The sequence below is a fragment of the Poecilia reticulata genome, linkage group LG18 (assembly GCF_000633615.1).
Source record: "Poecilia reticulata strain Guanapo linkage group LG18, Guppy_female_1.0+MT, whole genome shotgun sequence".
NCBI lineage: Eukaryota > Metazoa > Chordata > Actinopteri > Cyprinodontiformes > Poeciliidae > Poecilia > Poecilia reticulata.
In genome coordinates, this window is record NC_024348.1 from 5514013 (window position 1) to 5531438 (window position 17426).

A 17426-nucleotide genomic window follows, 5' to 3' on the forward strand; every position below is an offset into this window, starting at 1 on the left:
TATATATATATATATATATATATATATATTTATTTATTTATTTATTTTTTTGCTAAAAGGGACTTGGCAGCAGGGAATAGCTTGATAAAATCATCTCCACACACAGCTGCTCATTAACATGGTGGCTAGTTTCGGATGCTAATTGAACAAAGTTGTCCATGCTCATTTTTAGTTGAGGTTCCTGAGATTCTTTGTCAGCTGTGGACGAAACAAACATCCTCCTCCTTCCTTCACTGCATATCTGTGTTGTGCTGAGGCAGCAGTGTTTTAGCTAAAATCCCACACCAAGCGCTGGTCACTCTCTGTAGCTGGTGGTTGTTTATGACCTTTTGTTGGCTGATCGACGGAATCGTGTGAAATTAAACAATGGTTTCTGATTCCTTTCCTTCAGATGTCATCAGCATCGAGAAGACTGGTGAGCACTTCCGTCTGATCTACGATGTGAAGGGACGTTTCACTGTCCACCGCATCACCGCCGAGGAGGCCAAGGTGAGAGCCGAGCCTGGAAAATCAGAATGTTCTTTTCTTTTTTCACCAATTCCCTCCTTGAGTTTCCATAGTTTATAGTGATGTCTATGAATTCAGGTTAAATCTGTGGTGAAATATGAGGGTTAGGCAAAGATTTTTATTTTTTATTTTGAAGAGAATAAAATCATATTATAATACACTCATAGTCATATGACGGTAAAGTCAGAATAATTCAAAAATAGTCGCATTACTAGAATGAAGTGGGAATAGTAGGAGAATGAAGGAGGCGTCTAATACAATAACTTTTTTCTAATTTAAGCAACTTTTTTCTCAAATTTGACTATATCCTGGTAAAATGATGTCCTTATTCTGTTAATATTAAGACCGTGTTCTCGTAATTAAAATAAATGTCCTTATATAATACGCCTGTACAACAATACGCTATCATACAACTAATTCTTTTTTTAAAAATATTTGCCGTTTATTTGTCTTTTAGAAAAGAAAGCAGAGACAAAAAAAATCGATTTTATTCTGAAGCTATATTGCTCAGCCCTAAGCAGGAGAAGTATTGACTAGTTTGTTATGCCTGAAACTCCTAATGTTTCTGGTTTTTGACTATATAAAAGCAGCAGAAATGTCTGTGCTTAACTCACCTGTGGATCGTCTCTTCTCTCTGCAGTACAAGCTGTGCAAGGTGAGGAAAATCCTCATTGGCACCAAAGGAATCCCCCACCTGGTGACCCACGACGCCCGCACCATCCGCTACCCCGACCCCCTCATTAAGGTCAACGACACAGTCCGCATCGACCTGGAAACCGGCAAGATCACAGATTTCATCAAGTTTGACACTGGTAAGTGTGACTCTTAACTCAAACTCCACTGTTCCCTCTCTAACGTCGTTTTATTGACTCTGACCCGGTTCCTTCTGCTCTCCTGTCTCCAGGTAACCTGTGCATGGTGACCGGTGGCGCTAACTTGGGGCGTATTGGTGTCATCACCAACAGGGAGCGCCACCCCGGCTCCTTCGACGTGGTGCACGTCAAGGACACCACAGGCAACAGCTTTGCTACCAGGCTCTCCAACATCTTTGTCATTGGCAAGGTGAGCAAATTCAGACTTGGATCGTCGTCAGCACTGTCCCCGTTTTGTGTTGGGATGTAAAATAAGCAGGTTAATTAAATCTTCTGAAAGCAACTCATCTCATGTCTTTGACTTTCAAATTGGGTTAATTAACTTTCAGGACTCTTGTTCAGGTGACTTTTTGAGATGTCATTTTGGAGCAATGATGATCATTAATGGTTTTGATTAGCAGTGAAAAAAATCTTACCAATTCCTCTAAGAAGTTCTGAGCTCCATGACCCACACAGCTGTTTGTGCACTTTACATCAAACAGGGTGTCAGTGCATCCTGAAAAAGTCTTAATTTCATTTATCTAAAATAATGGTCTTAAAATTTTACAGTCCATGGATATATGCAAGTTGGCCTTAAATACGTTAATCACAGTTCGTAAATGTTGTCGTGAAAGGACAATTCAATCTCATATAGCTTATTATTTTTCTTCTGTTGCACGTATACGTCTTCATTATGTTCTGAGACTAGTTGGTTAAAGCTATCCCTAGTAAACCCTTACTAGCTAGCTAGTTTTTTTTACGTCTGCCATTTAAGTGCAAAACATTTCCACTTTGACGTTCATCTTTGCCACTTGCTCTTCTGTTGCCAACCCATGCAGTGCATTGTGTGAAAAAAACTTGGCACTACTATATAAAATATTGAATGTACTTTTGTACATACACTGTGATACAAGTCTTAAATTTTATTCATGGTAATCTAAAGAAGTCTTAAATTTGAGTTTGTGAAACCTTATCAAATAATATTGGTAATATTTGCATACTGTAAAGCTATAAACCCCGTATCAGAGTTCCAGATAGTGAATATGTGGTTAGAATAATTTGAAACAAGATGATGAATTAATTTGGTATGTACTTGTTGTGTTTTCTATTATTATGAATCCATATGACCAATCTAAATTGTTGTGATCTGACCTGTTCTGGTTCCAGGGCAACAAGGCATGGGTGTCCGTGCCCAGAGGAAAGGGAATCCGTCTGACCATTGCCGAGGAGAGAGACAAGAGGCTGGCTGCCAAACAAGGCAGCAGCTAAACTGGCCCCTAAACAGACAGCCTGACCCTGGTTTTCAAATAAAATCTTATTTACAAAAGAATTATTGTTTTTGTGATACTTTACATAAGGTAGATGTATTCATATAGTGTACATAGTATTTTTAACTACTTGGATGTCTCAAATATCAAACATATGTCAAAGTATGAGGGATTAGGCCTGAAATATTTCACTCATTAATTAAGCTTTGTGCCTTTCACTTTCTAAAATGACAATATGCTACATTGGTGGAGATCTTTTCTGTCTCCGTCGTCAAATGACGGTATTAAAAAAGTATGTAGTACATATTTTTCTGAAAGTTCCATGTAATTTTTAGTCACTGGCATGTCCTTGTCTGATTTTCTATACAAGCTTCTGATCATATGTACCTAATGGTGTCCAGCTAGTGTTCATTACGCTACCGAATGATTTAATTTTATTCTCTTCCCACATTTACTCAGCTCACAACTTCCACCAGATCATATCCTGAATTTTTCTTACTAAAACAAGTTGAACACAGAAGAATTGGCTTGAATGCCTGGCGCATGCAGACAACTGATGGCAACGTAGATGGTTTCTCCTGTAGATTTCTAAACGCCCACGTCCAATTATGTTATGTGGAGATCTTAGTATTGTGCTCCAAATATTGAAGAACCATGTGGCATCTGTGCCTGCAGGTATTGGCCTCTTAACGCTCCAGCTTGTGTTTGTTGTCTCTGGTAACTTGTGAGCTAACCTACCACTGTGACCACTACCAAACTCCAGGGCTTTTATAATCCACCAAGTGTCACTCCTGGGTGCTAAAAGTGGTCCTGTCCATTGTTGGTATATTTTAGCTCCCATATTTTACCATCCCTCTATCATTAGTAATCCTCTGCTTTCCTGTGAATCAGAGTTGGATGTGGCCTGTTTCCAGTTAAGCACATCGCCCACCAGCCACCGCAGCAAACGCTCATGCTTGCTCGCTGGTGCTTTGTGCATTTAACACAACTTGTTTTATTGCTGGACCTGGAATGGATGTCTAAAATTAACTGTGGACAATCTATTTTTGGTTAACAATCGTGTCGGTCATCTCAGATTCCTTTGTAAATTAATAGCACTAAAGAGGAAGTGCTTGGCACTTTTATTAGAATCTCCTGCTGTTCTTTCTTCAGCTGTACGTTTTATTTGACTTAATTTGGAGCAAGGGATCCACGTTTCCTTAAAGTCTTGAATTCATGTATCTAAAATTAAGGCCTTAAATCTTGAAGGCCTTAAATGTGTCAAGACTTTAATCTCCAATGTATTTTTTTCACAGGACTTTTTTGTCAGGCAAAAGTTTGAGTTGCTTGCAGACATCTGAGGCTACTGCTGACCAGCTGCTAATGTAGTCTTGCTGGTTGGCTAGCTAGCTTTTTTGTGTCTAGTTTGGGCAAGTGTAACTTTATCAACGACGTTTGTCTTTGACACACTGACTCATTCTTTGGCAACCCATACAATGCTACATTCATTCTGTGAAAGAAAGCTTGGCGCCACTGCTATATAACTATGATTTTCTTTTGTCCGTTTCTGTCATGATACAGGTCTTAAATTTAATTCACAATTTAAAAAAGCCTTAAATTTGACTTGGTTAAACCTGCAGAATCCCTGGGAGAAACAAATCCGATGACATGGTCACTGCAAAGCTCAGACGTTTTCAGCTCTATTAAACGTTTCTCACTTTGACATTAAGTTGAGTAGTTTAAATTTCTAGTTAAAATCATTACTCTTGCAGTATTGCCATGTTATATAATAATTTTTAAAAGACTGTTGGCAGTAAGAGCTTGTATTCATTAATAGCAGGGCAGGAAGAAGTAAATGTCCTGGGAACTGAACTGGGGACAACTGTGTTGACTGTAGCCTGTACATGGTGGACCTTCTCTACCACTGATCTACGGGGTGCCGTACGACTTATAGCCATTTGCTTTGTTTGAGTATGTAACAGTGATGAAGATATTCACAAAGTCGAAAGGCCAGAGAAGTATAAATATAATACGGGTAAATATTGGTTATTGGCCATAGCAGCAATATTGATTTTGGATGTTGATGTTGGACCAATTTTTCAAATTTGTTTTTCACTTTGTCAGTACGGACGGACCCTTAGCACTGGTGTAGTCTGCTTATGCCTTGGGGTTGATCTGCTTCCCTCTACAAAAAGAGAAGCACATTCTTTCACCACCTATGCTTCCTTCGTTATTCCTGCCCAGCATCTCCCCGGCATATTTTACTTTATCCCTACATCTTATGCTCCGATTCCCTTCCCCATCCCTCACCGTCTCTGTGTCCTGACTTCAGTACCCGTCCATATGGTGACCGCTGGGTTGCAGCATGCTCAAGCGCTCCGGAAACCTGGCCTGGCAAACACCACCACAGTGTGTGTGTGTGTGGTGTTGCTTACACATTCACTTGCCAGGGTGTGTATTAGTGCAGTCCAAAGAGCTTGAGATGAACATGACACGTCTAACTCTGACTTTCATTTGCTGCCCTGCCTTTCCAACCTGACAACAATCACAGCAGGAAGCTGCGACTGTTCTGAAGGCCGTGGCTCAGACTCTGCACACCGTCTGCTTTCAGACAGCTCGAGTAGTGCAGTAATCCATCTTTGCAGACAAATGTAATTTGTAGTCTGTATATGCTGATTCAAATAAAATGCGAATATCTTCTTGCTGGAGTTTGTGCTGAAGCACATAGGAGGGTGACAACCTTTTAGCTAACAGGACCACGTTTAAACGAAGCATCTTAACTACTGCAGTGGAAATAACTCTAAAACTGAAAAAAAAAATTATACATTTGACCACTTTCAGGGGTTTTGTAACCAATCAAAAGTGACGGCTTTGCCACTACAGACCGGCCGTTCTAAAACGGATCATCTCAGTCAGGCAACACATGCGCAGAGGCTCCCTCTTTGAAGAGGTGAAACATGAAGCTAACCAGAAGCAAGCTTTGCTCTCCTCTGGTCCTGTCTGGTCTGCCCTAGTGAGCATGGCAACAATCACATTTGATTCACATGGAGGCTTTGAAGTGCTTCTGGCTGGATGCGAAGAAAGGCAACAGGACTATGAACAGCGGAGGAAATGCACAGGAAAACATCCACTTAGAGAATTGGGAACAATTGAGTCGAAGTAAGATTAAACACAAGGTGGGAAGACTTTGTAGCCTCACCACAAGAATTCAGATAGAGAAATGCATCCAGGCACTTTGAAGGCTGTGTGATGTTTGAGGTCAAGACGACTGGGAGAAAACAAGTTAAAATAAGGACTTTTCGCGTCAGTTAAACCACGTCTGAAATGAGTTTTCACACTTTCAGCAAGTTGAAAAAGTTTATTCTCACTTACTGGTTCCAGTCTGTTCATCTAACTGGAAAAAGGCCTTGGGTAACAGATGGTAACAGACAGTATATACGCCATAGCCTGCCAAGTAGGTTTTGAACGTTCTTTGCTGCTTCCTAGATACGTCTGTGTAACACACCGCCTGACAAGTTGGAAGTATTTTTACAAACTGGTTCCATGCTGGTTCTGCCTTCCATTCAAGCGCCGAGGGTTGTCGTGTCTACACCCGCGTAAACAATCTGACATTCGCTATCAAAACCGAAGGGAACTCCTCTCGACCGCCAGAACTAATTCCAGAGCAGCACCAGCTCTTTGTGGTCACAGTCAGGAGCTTCTTAACATTATTGGGCCCGAGTTGCGTTCATCATGACCCAAGGGACCGTTTTAACTGGGTGGAGGTTTACTGGATGTTTAAATAGCAGATCTTCAGGTGTTAAATAATCTCTGGGCTGCTAGCGGTGCCTGTTATGAACGTCAGCTGAGCAAACTACAAGACGCTGACATACACAGTGCATTACTCATGTTGCAACCACAAACCTCAGTGTGTTTTATTGGGATTTTGTGGGACAGGCCGACACAAAGTAGTGCATAATTGAGAAGTGGGAGGGAAAAGATACACGACGTGTAGAACCACCTTTTACTATTCTTCCCACTGCAGATCTTTTGCCCTTTGTCGCTGTCGACTTTGCACACTGAGACACATTTGTGGCTATTCTCCTTTTTAAAATAGCTCAAGCTCAGCCAGACTGAACCTGATTTTCAAATCTTGCCAGAGATCGTCAACTGGATTTAGGTCAAGACTGGATAATTTAATCTAAACCATTCCACTGTAGCTCTGGATGTGTGTTTAGGGTCGTCGTCGTCCTGTAAGATGAACCTCCATGGATCGATTTTAACGTTTATTTAGCGATGAGAGCAGACGGTATCGTTACAAAATCACAAGACGAAGGAAGCTAATAGGAAGAAAGCACAACTTGGCTGCAACTTCTGTAGGGAAGTCAGTTTGGATGTTTAGTCAGAGCTAAGAGTTGGGGGGATTGTGATGTTGTTACGACTGGCTCAATGTCATAACAAAAACGGGAGACCATGCAGGGGTTAAAGTGTAGAAAAATGAATGTTTATTAACAAAAACAATGGATTGTGGATATCCGTATCAGTGGTGTAATGCAAATGCTTGGATGTGTTGTATAAGTGTATATGGAAGTGTTGAAGTGCCAAAACAAAGACAAACACAAATGTGCAAAAAAAAGAGGGGAGCTGAGGCCTGGCAACAAAACACCACAAGCGTCAAGCGGCAGAGTGGACGCTGAAGGCGACCCAGAAGATGGAGACAGCCAGGTTTAAGTACTCTGCACTCCCAATCAACCTGATCAGCAGCACCTGTAAAGGGGAGGAGCACAAGGACAGACAAAAGCAACACCTGCAGCCCAGCCCTTAAGGCCCAGGGCCGTAACAGATGTGCTTCAGTGACACAAACTTCTTTCATAAGTTCATGATTACAATTTTCAGCCATCGTTTATGTCCTGATTTACTGTATCTGGTATTTTCTGTTGCAGAATTATGACGCATGTCTCACATCAATCACATAAAAGCCACATAAAATGCGACATGAGCATTCGGACTGCAGGTGCTTTGCAAACTGTTTGATATCTGAACTAGTTTCAATTTATGGAAGTGGCACAGATCGAATTTTTGAGTGGTGAAAAGATCAGAATTGAAGACTGTGCAAAAAAGAAAAACAAAGAAAAAAGTGGATTTAGATGTAGCCATAGTAATCAGAAGGAATTAATCTTTCCAAAGATGTCATAAAGACTTTTGTCTAAAACACCTGATGAGACGCCTCGGCCTTTCAGTGTCTGCTGGAATAACAAATGGTTTGAAGCAAGAGGTCAGAGACTCCTGCTAAAAGGATACGGGCATCAAAGTCCGGCAGAGAAAAAAAAAAATAGAGGCGAATAGGAGCACAGTAGTAGAAGTTAGTTTGTGTTACGGCTAAACGTGGGCTGGACTCCTGAAACAATGAAGTCAGTCATCAGGGGAGCCGGTGGAGGTGAAGGGCGGAGGAAAGGGGGGACTGGGTAAGGACAGCTGTTTCTAATCAGTTGGTTCCATGTGATTGACGGTCTGCCTGACTGCTGGCTGATTGGGACAATTGTCAGTAAAAGTGTACGATTAAAAGCAGACTTCTACTTTAATTTTCATCGCTTAACCACCCCACTAGCTCGTAGATTGATTTAGTTACACTGCAGCAAGCATACTAACTAACTAAGTGTTTGGCTATGCAACAGTGCTCAAACGATGGTCCGAGGACCGTGATGTTTGGATGATGTAACCCAGCCACTCCCTTCTGCTGCTTCCTCCAATCCTTTCGGACTCTCGCTGTTGCAAAAACTCACTCGTAACCCCTTGTCCTCCCCCCACCGTCTCCCAGAAGTTTCTCATGTTGATGGTCTCTCTCTATACTGCGTCAATAAAAAGCCAGCTTATGTTAAAATTCCTCCACATTCCGTTGCTACCCCGCCCTCCACATGACAGAGTCAGACTAGCATGAACAAAAACATTAGGTAGGCCAAGTTCATGTCTGGGAGGGATCGCTAACGGGGTCCCGCGGGGGGGGGGGGGAAGGAGCAGGGGTACGTTCAAGAGCCTTCGAATGGAGGATTTGAGTTTGTTTTAGTTGGGTTTTTTTCACTGGGTGGAGAGGAGAATGGAGGAAGGGATGGTGGAAGAAAATGGCTCAAAACGACACAGTGGGATTAAGGAAAAGGATTTAGTCCTTCAGATTTGATTTTTTTTTTTTTTTGCCCCCAGTTATGATTAAATATTGAGTGAAATGGGCGACATAGAAGAATCCTGCGATCTTCACAAAAATCAAGCCTAAATTTAAGCAAACAGCTTGGATAAAAATCTGTAAGACAGCTTCTTAAATAGGCATACCTGGGGATGCATTTTAAAGTAACACCTCAACCAATCTGCTTCATTCAGTGACATCAGCACTTTACAGGTCTGTTCACTCCTGGGGTGCAATTTCCTGTTGGCCGAAGCTGCAAAGTTTGTTTCCTTAATGGACAGTAAAATGTTAAATCGACTTGAGCTTTAAATGGTGTCATAATCCTTCATCGAAAACATAAGTGAAGTGCTACCTTGATTCTTCCAGGCATGTTTGAGAAATGATTTAATCTCCACGGCAACCACTCAGCTGTGTAAAACACCCACGTGAAGCTAGCTCTGCAGTTTCTGAGCTATCGCCCCACAGAGCAGCCCTCTGCAGTGACTTCCCCAATAAGCTCCTTCAGACTAGCCAGCAGCAATTAGCAAACACCTGGTGGAGCTGCACACCTGCTGAACTCGTTATACAAGCTATTTCTCAGTGCAACGCTGGTAAAAACACTGTTAAAGGGTTAATGGAGAAGCGATTGTGTGATGACTTCCTGAAGGCGGCGTTTCAGAAAGAGCAGGAGTTTTTAAAAGAGACAGAGGCCCACTTTGAAGGAATGAAATCAGTAAGTAAAATTCTTTCAAGTTATATTTGATAAATACAGCATTTTTATAACAACTGGAGGTAACATATAGGTACTTGATTGTGTTATAAAATGGAACTATATGCCTGGAAAATACACATTCCTTCTGTCAGAAGGAATGGATCGAAATTACAGCAAACCATCGTGAGAAGCTTTTTAAAAGTTACCCAAAACATTTGAAGTAAGTCATAGCATTTGAATTCAATTGTACAGAATACTACAAATATTTCTGTAAACTTTTGAATTTGAATAAAATGCAAGATAAATCCCCTTCTTTCTTTTTTCATGCACTTTTAGCAAAAAAGAAATAATTTTTGGTAAAAAAAAAAAAAAAACAAAAGTTTTAGTCTGATTCAAAGTCAGCTGCTCAATATGCTAATGGTGGAGAAACAACTTACCATTACAGGAAAACCTTTTACCCGCCGTCGTTGGTGGCTATGCTAACTAGCTTTAGCATTCACGGCGGACTCTACTGTCGGAAACTAGCTGTAGTGTAGTAGAGAGCAAGGAGGAGCTTGATTGACAGCGCTAAGTCCCTCCTCTTGACTCTGATTGGTTGTTTTTGACTAGGCGTGGCACATTTTTGCAGATGGCAGTAGCTCAAATTTTTTTCCATCGAGTATTTATCGATATGCTGTCGTGACATGGTGACAGTTTTAACATAAAACATATTGTTCATAAAAGTTACGCACTGCAGCTTTAAAATGGGTGAGGTGAGGTCAAATGACAGCCGTCGGATTTCCTGCAGAAAATACGAGCGTGGCGGTGAAGCCCCCCCCTCCACCGCCACGCTCGCTCCAGAGGGCCACGTCATGAACGAGACTCTCCCAACCGCTCGTGCGCCGTCTCATTTTGCTCAGCTGACCTCCTGTTATCGCTTTGTGGGGAGGAAGAAGAAGAATCCTCTGCGGGCAGCTGGTAATGTGGGTTAACCACTCGGAGCTGGCTGACAGCAGAATGTTTTCAAAGGCGTAGGGGGGGCAGCAGGAAGAGCCAAACACGCCCCCCTCTTCTTCTAACGAGGAGCTTGTGACCGTGCTATGTGATGTGTCTGATAAGCTCCGTGGAGATGCCGAACCGGGGTCGAAATCACATGAAACTAATGCAAACAGAAGCATGGCGGTTGATGGCTGGTCGGAGTGAGACTTGAAATTATAAGATTGTTAGCTAATTTTTTTTTAAAAAAAGTGACTAAACGATGTAGTTTATTCCCTTCTTAACGACATTTCATAATTACGCAGGAACAACTTGGTAGGACTGGGTTATGCCTCGAGAAGTGCATGCTACAGGTTTAGCGCGGTGTGTGAAACATGCCGTCAAGAAAGCGACGTGTTCACCGCAGAGAGTAATTTATTTCATTAACTCTGTTGAAAGAGTCAGATGCTTTTATTTCGCTGACATTTGTGTTGGTTTAGATGATTACAGCTGATTAACTCGGTTTCTCAGAAAAATTACACTGCAAAAATGCAAAATCTTATTTTTGTTCAAGTTTCTAGTGCAAATATCTTAGTTTACTTGAAATAAGACAAAACTTACTTACAAGTAACTTTTTTTTAGCAAGATGCAGGAGCTTGTTTTGAGTCATTAATTTCTTAATATTGACGAAAGATTACTAGTTTCACTAGCAGATTATTTCACGTATAACTAATACTATTCTCTACCTCCAACATCTTTTTCTAACTCATTTCTTCCTTCCACTCAACTTCCCATCAATATAATTAAATACAGTATTCAGTTGGCAGTCAGGCAGAGGGTAACTAAGCTGCTGCTTAGGGTTCAGTTGCCTCCCATAAATGTTTGAATTTTAACATATTGGAGCTCCTTTTTATATTGTTTATTGTGAACATTAGCATTAAATTAGCTTTGACGGTTTTCATGTTGATGAAAGATTCTGACTTGTTGGAAACTTAAACCTAAGACTGAAAGGAATTGGTAAATGTACTCTGTAAAAGTGAAAAAAAAAAAAAAAAAACCTCATTGATTGTTTTGTGTTGCCATCTGACGCTATGAATTTAATCTTCGTGTGTGAGCTTCGGCTTCTGCCCAAACAGCTCTCACCAGTTAGTAAACAGTAATACGTGAAGCACTGCTAGTTGTGGTGATGTTCTTTAACAGGAAGTTGGGCCCCGAAAGCTGATTCTGCCCAGGGCACCACACAATCTTTTGCCGGCCCTGCTTACTGTCCTTTTTTTTTTTTTTTTTTTTTTTACACCATGAGTTCTGATGAAAAATTGATTTCTTTCAGCATATAGCATGTGATTTTTTTTCTTGTTTATTATGGAGTTATTTAAGCCCAATGAAAGTGTGAGGAGCAGCACCTCCAGCGTTTTACCCGAACTGCTCCGTCCATCCACCCATCCCGTCCTCATCCATCCTCTGCACTCCACCTCTCTTCATCTTCTCTCCCTCCTCCAGACAGACCTTTATTTTTTTTCCTCCCCTTCTCTGGGAAACTGTTGCGCTCTGAGTAAAGACGGCCTTAACTAGATCTGATCGCTGGACGGGCGCCTTCAAAATAAAAGCACGCATGAAACGCAGGCTAAAAATACCAACAGGAACTGGGAAGCGCCCGGAAGCGTTGCTAAAAATGCGCATGTTTTCAAAAAATATTAAAGGGGAAATCATTACGACTACATATTGAATAGGTTGCTATAAAGTTGTAACATCTAAATTTCGACAAATTGTTTGCCTTCACGGCAAGGAAATGTAAGGTTTTTGCTTAAATATTTTGTGGTTAATGATTTGTTTTTCTTTATACGTCGAAATATACATTTTATATTTCCAAAATGCCCATTTTTAAACACTGATTTTGAAGTTTGAGCCGGATGTCTTTCATCTTAGATTCTGTCCAACATTCCGAGCAGCAGCTGAGACTCTCCTCGACATACACACACGCACATTTACAAATCTGACTCCTAGTCCAAAACAATGAGTGCGCACGACGCGCAGCTTGCCCCAAACCTCTCCAACAAATGCGGACTTTTCCCTCCAGGACCACCCGTAGCATGCGTCTCAAGGAGAAGGACCACGGGAGTATAACTTGACAGTTATTTGGAGTTTTTGTTTGTCCTTCTTCTCCTCTTTTATGAGTGTGTATGAGTCTGTGGAGAAACTATGCCGTTCTGCAAGCGCACCATTCTCCCCAAAGATGTGTGCAAGCCCGACGGCGGCGGCGGCGGCGGCGGTGGGAGGCTGCGGGCGGAGGTGTTCGGGGAGCTGGCGGGCGTATGCGGCTCGTCCCTGTGCTCGGTGCTGCGGCAGCTCTCGGATCTGTCCCGGCACTCGGTGAGCATCCTGGAGGAGCTGGAGGGGGAGCTGGTGTCCGTGTGCCGCCGCTCCGGCGCGCTGGAGGGCAGACTGGTCCGGCTGCAGAGGCACGTCGCCGAGCTGCTCAGCAAGCCCCCGCCAAGAGGTAAGAGGAAATGAAAGAAGAAGAAGAAAAAATAAATATCAAAGTGCAAGAGGTCAAGAAAAAAAAAAAAAAAAAAAAAAAAACCTGGAGTGAGTGTGCGGCTCCCAGCTGCTGGTTGTCACACTCGGAGCCATGCTTGAGTTTAGTGTAGGTGTCATGTTTGCAAATTCCTATTCAGCCTCCGCATATCCTCAAAAAGTGGTAAAAAGTATTATATTTATGTACGACATATTAAATTCATTCAAAAGAAACGAGCTGAGCTTAAATACTTTGTTTTTGTTGTCGCTGGACTATTTAATCTCATACATTGTATGTATTTTTTTTTCTTAAAGGACTTTACTTTTATGCCAAAATTTGAGTCTTATGCACATTTTTACCGTCAACAGTTGCCTGAAACAAGTTGCTATACTCTTGCTAGCTAGCTAACTTTGTCCTTGCTAGCTCGGGAAAAGCTAGCTAGCTTTTTTACGTCCATCATGGGTAATTGCAAATTTATTGTCATTTGGCTGCTGGACAATGTTTATTTTAGCTATTTGCTCACTTCTGTTGACAACCCATTTAATATTTTTATTTGCATTTTTTTTGTCCGTTGCTGGCGTGATTGCAGTTTTAAATTCTACTAATAATAGTCTTAAAAAGTCTTATATTGAGTGGTGAAACCTACAGAAACCCTGTTGAATAGAAGTTGTAGTTTTGTGTCCAGTTGCTTTTAAATTTCTATTAAAAACGGAAACAGGATAAAATCTCCCGGCATGATTAAAATCTCACATGAAACTTGAGTTTACTTGATGTTAAAGGAGGCGGAGTTAATCAAATTAGAGGGAAAAAACCCCAATGGGTCAAAATCTGCATGCAAGGTCCTTCTTTCTTATGAGTGCACATGACTTTTACTCATGAACTTGCTGGTTTCCAGGATGCTCCTGAATGCAGCACGTGGGTGTGGAGAGAAAAATGTGAACTTGGGCTGAAGTGCAGGGATGTTTTGCGTGCTTTTGTCGTTTTGTCACCTTACCTGTCACACGTGTCCGTCTGGCTTCCCTCCCGGTCTGGTGTAATGCTTTGTTTAGTTTTTATGTTGTCATTCCAAAGCTCTGAGGATGTCATAGCCCAACTGTAGCATTAAAAATGAATCACGTACAGACTCAGCTTACAGCGACTCATAAAAGTGATTTAATTTGCATGTTTGTAAGATGTATGTGTGAAGTTTTTCTTGAAGTGTTTCAGTGTTCTCCTTTGCGTCCTTTTCTGAAAGCTTCAGAAAACAGCACAGCGGGACTGGATACCTTGCAGTGTCAGAAACACATTTGCTCTTTGAAAGAAGGAAACCAGAATATTTCAATTGTTTTACAGTTGATTTTGATGACAATCTTGCATCAGATTTAGGCAGCAAGACAAATCATATTGATAATAATAAAATCTGCAATAATACTCATACAATTTTGAGACATAAAGCACTAATTGTAGCTAAGTTAGTGTAATTTCAGCATGTTCCTTCTGTGTGCATGTAATTGTGTGATTGCACTTTCTTACTTGTCTAATTTAATAGGCACACCTTGCTAGTTCCGGGTTGGACCCGACTTTTGCCTTCAAAGCTGCTTTAAACCTTGGCAGTATTGATTTAACAAGGCGGGCAAAAACAATTCCAAGAGATTTTAGCTCATGTGGACAGGACAGCATCATACAGTTTCAATTGTTTGTATAAATGGTCAAGTTTATGTTGTCATGATTGCTCTGACTTCATTTCAAAGTATCACTCAGAAACTGAAAAGAGTTAATACTGACTGCAGACAGATCAACCTTTTACCCAAAGTATGACGCACTGACTGATAGGCAGAAACTTTTGCATTTTTTTTCTATCTGGTCACCAGTCTCAAAAGTCAAATGAGAAATATTTTATTCATTTCTTTGTCCTTCAGCTCTCCTTCACGTGACTCTGAAATCACTATCTCTGTGATAAAACATAGTGATGGCAGCATGATTTATTTATTTTCATATCAACGTATTAGAATGATTCAGTGCTTCTCTCCTTTACAATTACAACATATTACTTTTTTTTGGCCCATATGCATGTAACTCCAATAAACTACATTCAGGTTTCTGGTTATAAAGCTGCATTGGAGTATTTTGCTAGCCTGGCCATTGTCGCTCTTCTCATTTCCCTTCAGTATTCTGTCTGGGCTTTCTCCCATTGAGCTGGATTTCAAAACCAGGCCAGGCCAATCAGTGAACAGAGTCCATGCCTCCAGGAAGCAGTCGTTTCTCAATAGCCAAGAGTCCAGAATCCTCCAGACGAAGCAAAGTGTAGAACTGGTTTCTACCAGGCTAGTATATTACAAGACTCTACAACAACAACAAAAAAAATGTTGGATTGTATTTGGCCAAAAGTGGGAGAACTAGCAACATTTTCCAAGCGAATAAGGCGCCGCCCAGATGGAACGATGGCAGATTTGCACCTTAGCATTAATCTCTGCACAGACTTCGCACTGGTTTCCCTCCCCTGCTTACATTATAGGCCAACAGAGTGGCCAAAAGAGTGAAGCAAGAAGGCTGCTAACATGAGGCAGCCAGCAGTCTGTCTGTGTGTGAGAGTTAGTATGTATAGTATCACTAGACAGAAAGAGAAACACCCTTTAAACACAGACCAGATGCGGAGCTGGAAGGAGAGGAAGAAAGATAAAAAAAAAGAAAAGAAAAGCAAGTCGTCCTTTAGCTGACTTCCTAAGGATCCGTGTGTGTAGGTGCTCCTCTCTGTGGTGCTGGGATGCATCATCTTAACTCTTCTCAAAATTCTGCGTGGGTTCTTCCTGTACCGCTACCACGTGGGCAGAATCACACAGCTTAAACAATCAATACGCGTGTTGTGGGGCCTTCATCTTCACGGCATCTTCACTTTTTTTTATTTCACCTCCTACTGTTTCAATAAAGATAGAAAACGCTGAGGCTGAAGTTGCTAACGTAACGAGGTGAAATGTTTTTGTTGTTGTTGTTGATTTTAACTCGAGGGCTGGTATGATGTTGCCAAAATATGACAATGTTTGCAAAAGTTTAAACACAAATGTTTTATTTAAAACTTACTGCTGCTGAAGTAGTATAAACGATTAATTATTACAGGTTCAATGATGTTTCTATAGCATGTTGTTTTGACTTGCATACATTGGCCGAGCTAAACAGGAAAAACAACTGGTACATTTATTTTTGGATTTTTTTTTTTTTTTGCACAGATTGTTGTAAGCTAATCTTTAATTGTGATCTGACATAAAAACGTGAACATTTTGCCTGTTTGTGCTGGAGTTGACGGTGGTTTGTATTTAGTGCAATCTGCTTTGTGAGTCCAGTGCAGAAAGAAAACGGATAAAACGAAGCAGATTGCAATGATTTGTAAATTGCCTCGCCTATTTTCTCATTATTTTATGTGCCATACTGTTGAAACATTATACCGATTTTACTAGAACACACAATTAGCGTGCCAAAAAGGTTGTTTTTTGTAAAAGAGTATATACTTCCATTTGTGAATTTCTTTAATTTGCCTGACTAATCCCTGTCACTGCCACCTGCGTTTATGTTTGGCTAGCGTCTGACACTTAGGGGATTTCAAATTTGCTAGCTTGAAACCAGCTAACATTCCCCGCCCTTCATTCATGTGCAGAAAAATCACTCGCACGTGTGCCTTTCCGCGAGTAACAACCGCTGACATTCCCCCCGTCCACCTGCCAAAAGAAGGGAAACGAACACTGAAACACATGTTCCGGCCCCAGATGAGGGGATTTTTTCCACCCAGTTCGGAGTTACAAGAGTCAGATCTGCCCCGGCCTGTTTCCAGAAAAGCGTTGCACAGAGGATCGAAGCTGGGTTCCTCTGCCCAAGGAGAGGAGGAAGGAGTCGCACTGATACAGAGAGGATGTTGATCTTGAGTAGAGGAAGGATGATATCAGGGGGGGAAGGCGTGCATGTGTGGTACACTTTCCACTGGAAGTTGTCACTCAGAAGGGCCTGAACTTGAGGACTTTGTCCTCTGGAGCTTTCGCACACTGGCCTTATTTCCTGCCACGTTCTCTTGGCTGCTGTTCACCTTAAGGGGACAAAGTGTTCCAAGCATGTCGAAGAAAGCAGCAATGCATTCTTTTAGAAACGTTTTCAACTGGATTTTTCAGATTGCACCTCTTCTACCTTGTTTTTATAAGCTTATATGATTAGATGGAATACTGAAACGTTATGTGCCTTTGCCAAAAACATTGACGGATCGCTTACATCTGTCAAAAGGGGTTTGTGTTTAATAGCTATGAGCAATAAATATCTTACCTGCTGTATATAATTCCTTTCAATTGAGGTCATAGGTCCATATATAAGGTCACTGCATGTGAATAATCTTCCCCCTGAGCAGTATTTCAAATCGTCTCAGTAACAAAATCTGTTGATATCTGAAGGTGGATGAAAGCTAGCAAAGTCCTGTTCTTGACCTCCTTGTCTGGGCTAAGAAAAGACAAAACGGACTGACCAACATGTTGCAGTTTGGAATTTAAAA

At 41.4% G+C, this 17426-nt stretch overlaps 2 protein-coding genes across 2 annotated transcripts in view; both read left to right on the forward strand.

Moving 5' to 3' along the window:
- Window positions 1-2688, forward strand: part of rps4x (ribosomal protein S4 X-linked) — a gene marked incomplete at its 5' end in the record, with an annotated part of 5183 nt that extends 2495 nt beyond the window's left edge. The window contains 4 exons of the mRNA XM_008435154.2: window positions 392-489; window positions 1148-1319; window positions 1412-1569; window positions 2526-2688. Coding sequence (XP_008433376.2) covers window positions 392-489; window positions 1148-1319; window positions 1412-1569; window positions 2526-2627 — 530 coding nt within the window. The remainder of the gene's footprint in view (window positions 1-391; window positions 490-1147; window positions 1320-1411; window positions 1570-2525) is intronic.
- Window positions 2689-12264: 9576 nt separating this feature from the next.
- The window catches only part of nhsl2 (NHS-like 2), a 120359-nt gene continuing 115197 nt past the window's right edge, over window positions 12265-17426 (forward strand). The window contains exon 1 of the mRNA XM_008435153.2: window positions 12265-12904. Coding sequence (XP_008433375.1) covers window positions 12607-12904 — 298 coding nt within the window. The 5' untranslated portion in view covers window positions 12265-12606. The remainder of the gene's footprint in view (window positions 12905-17426) is intronic.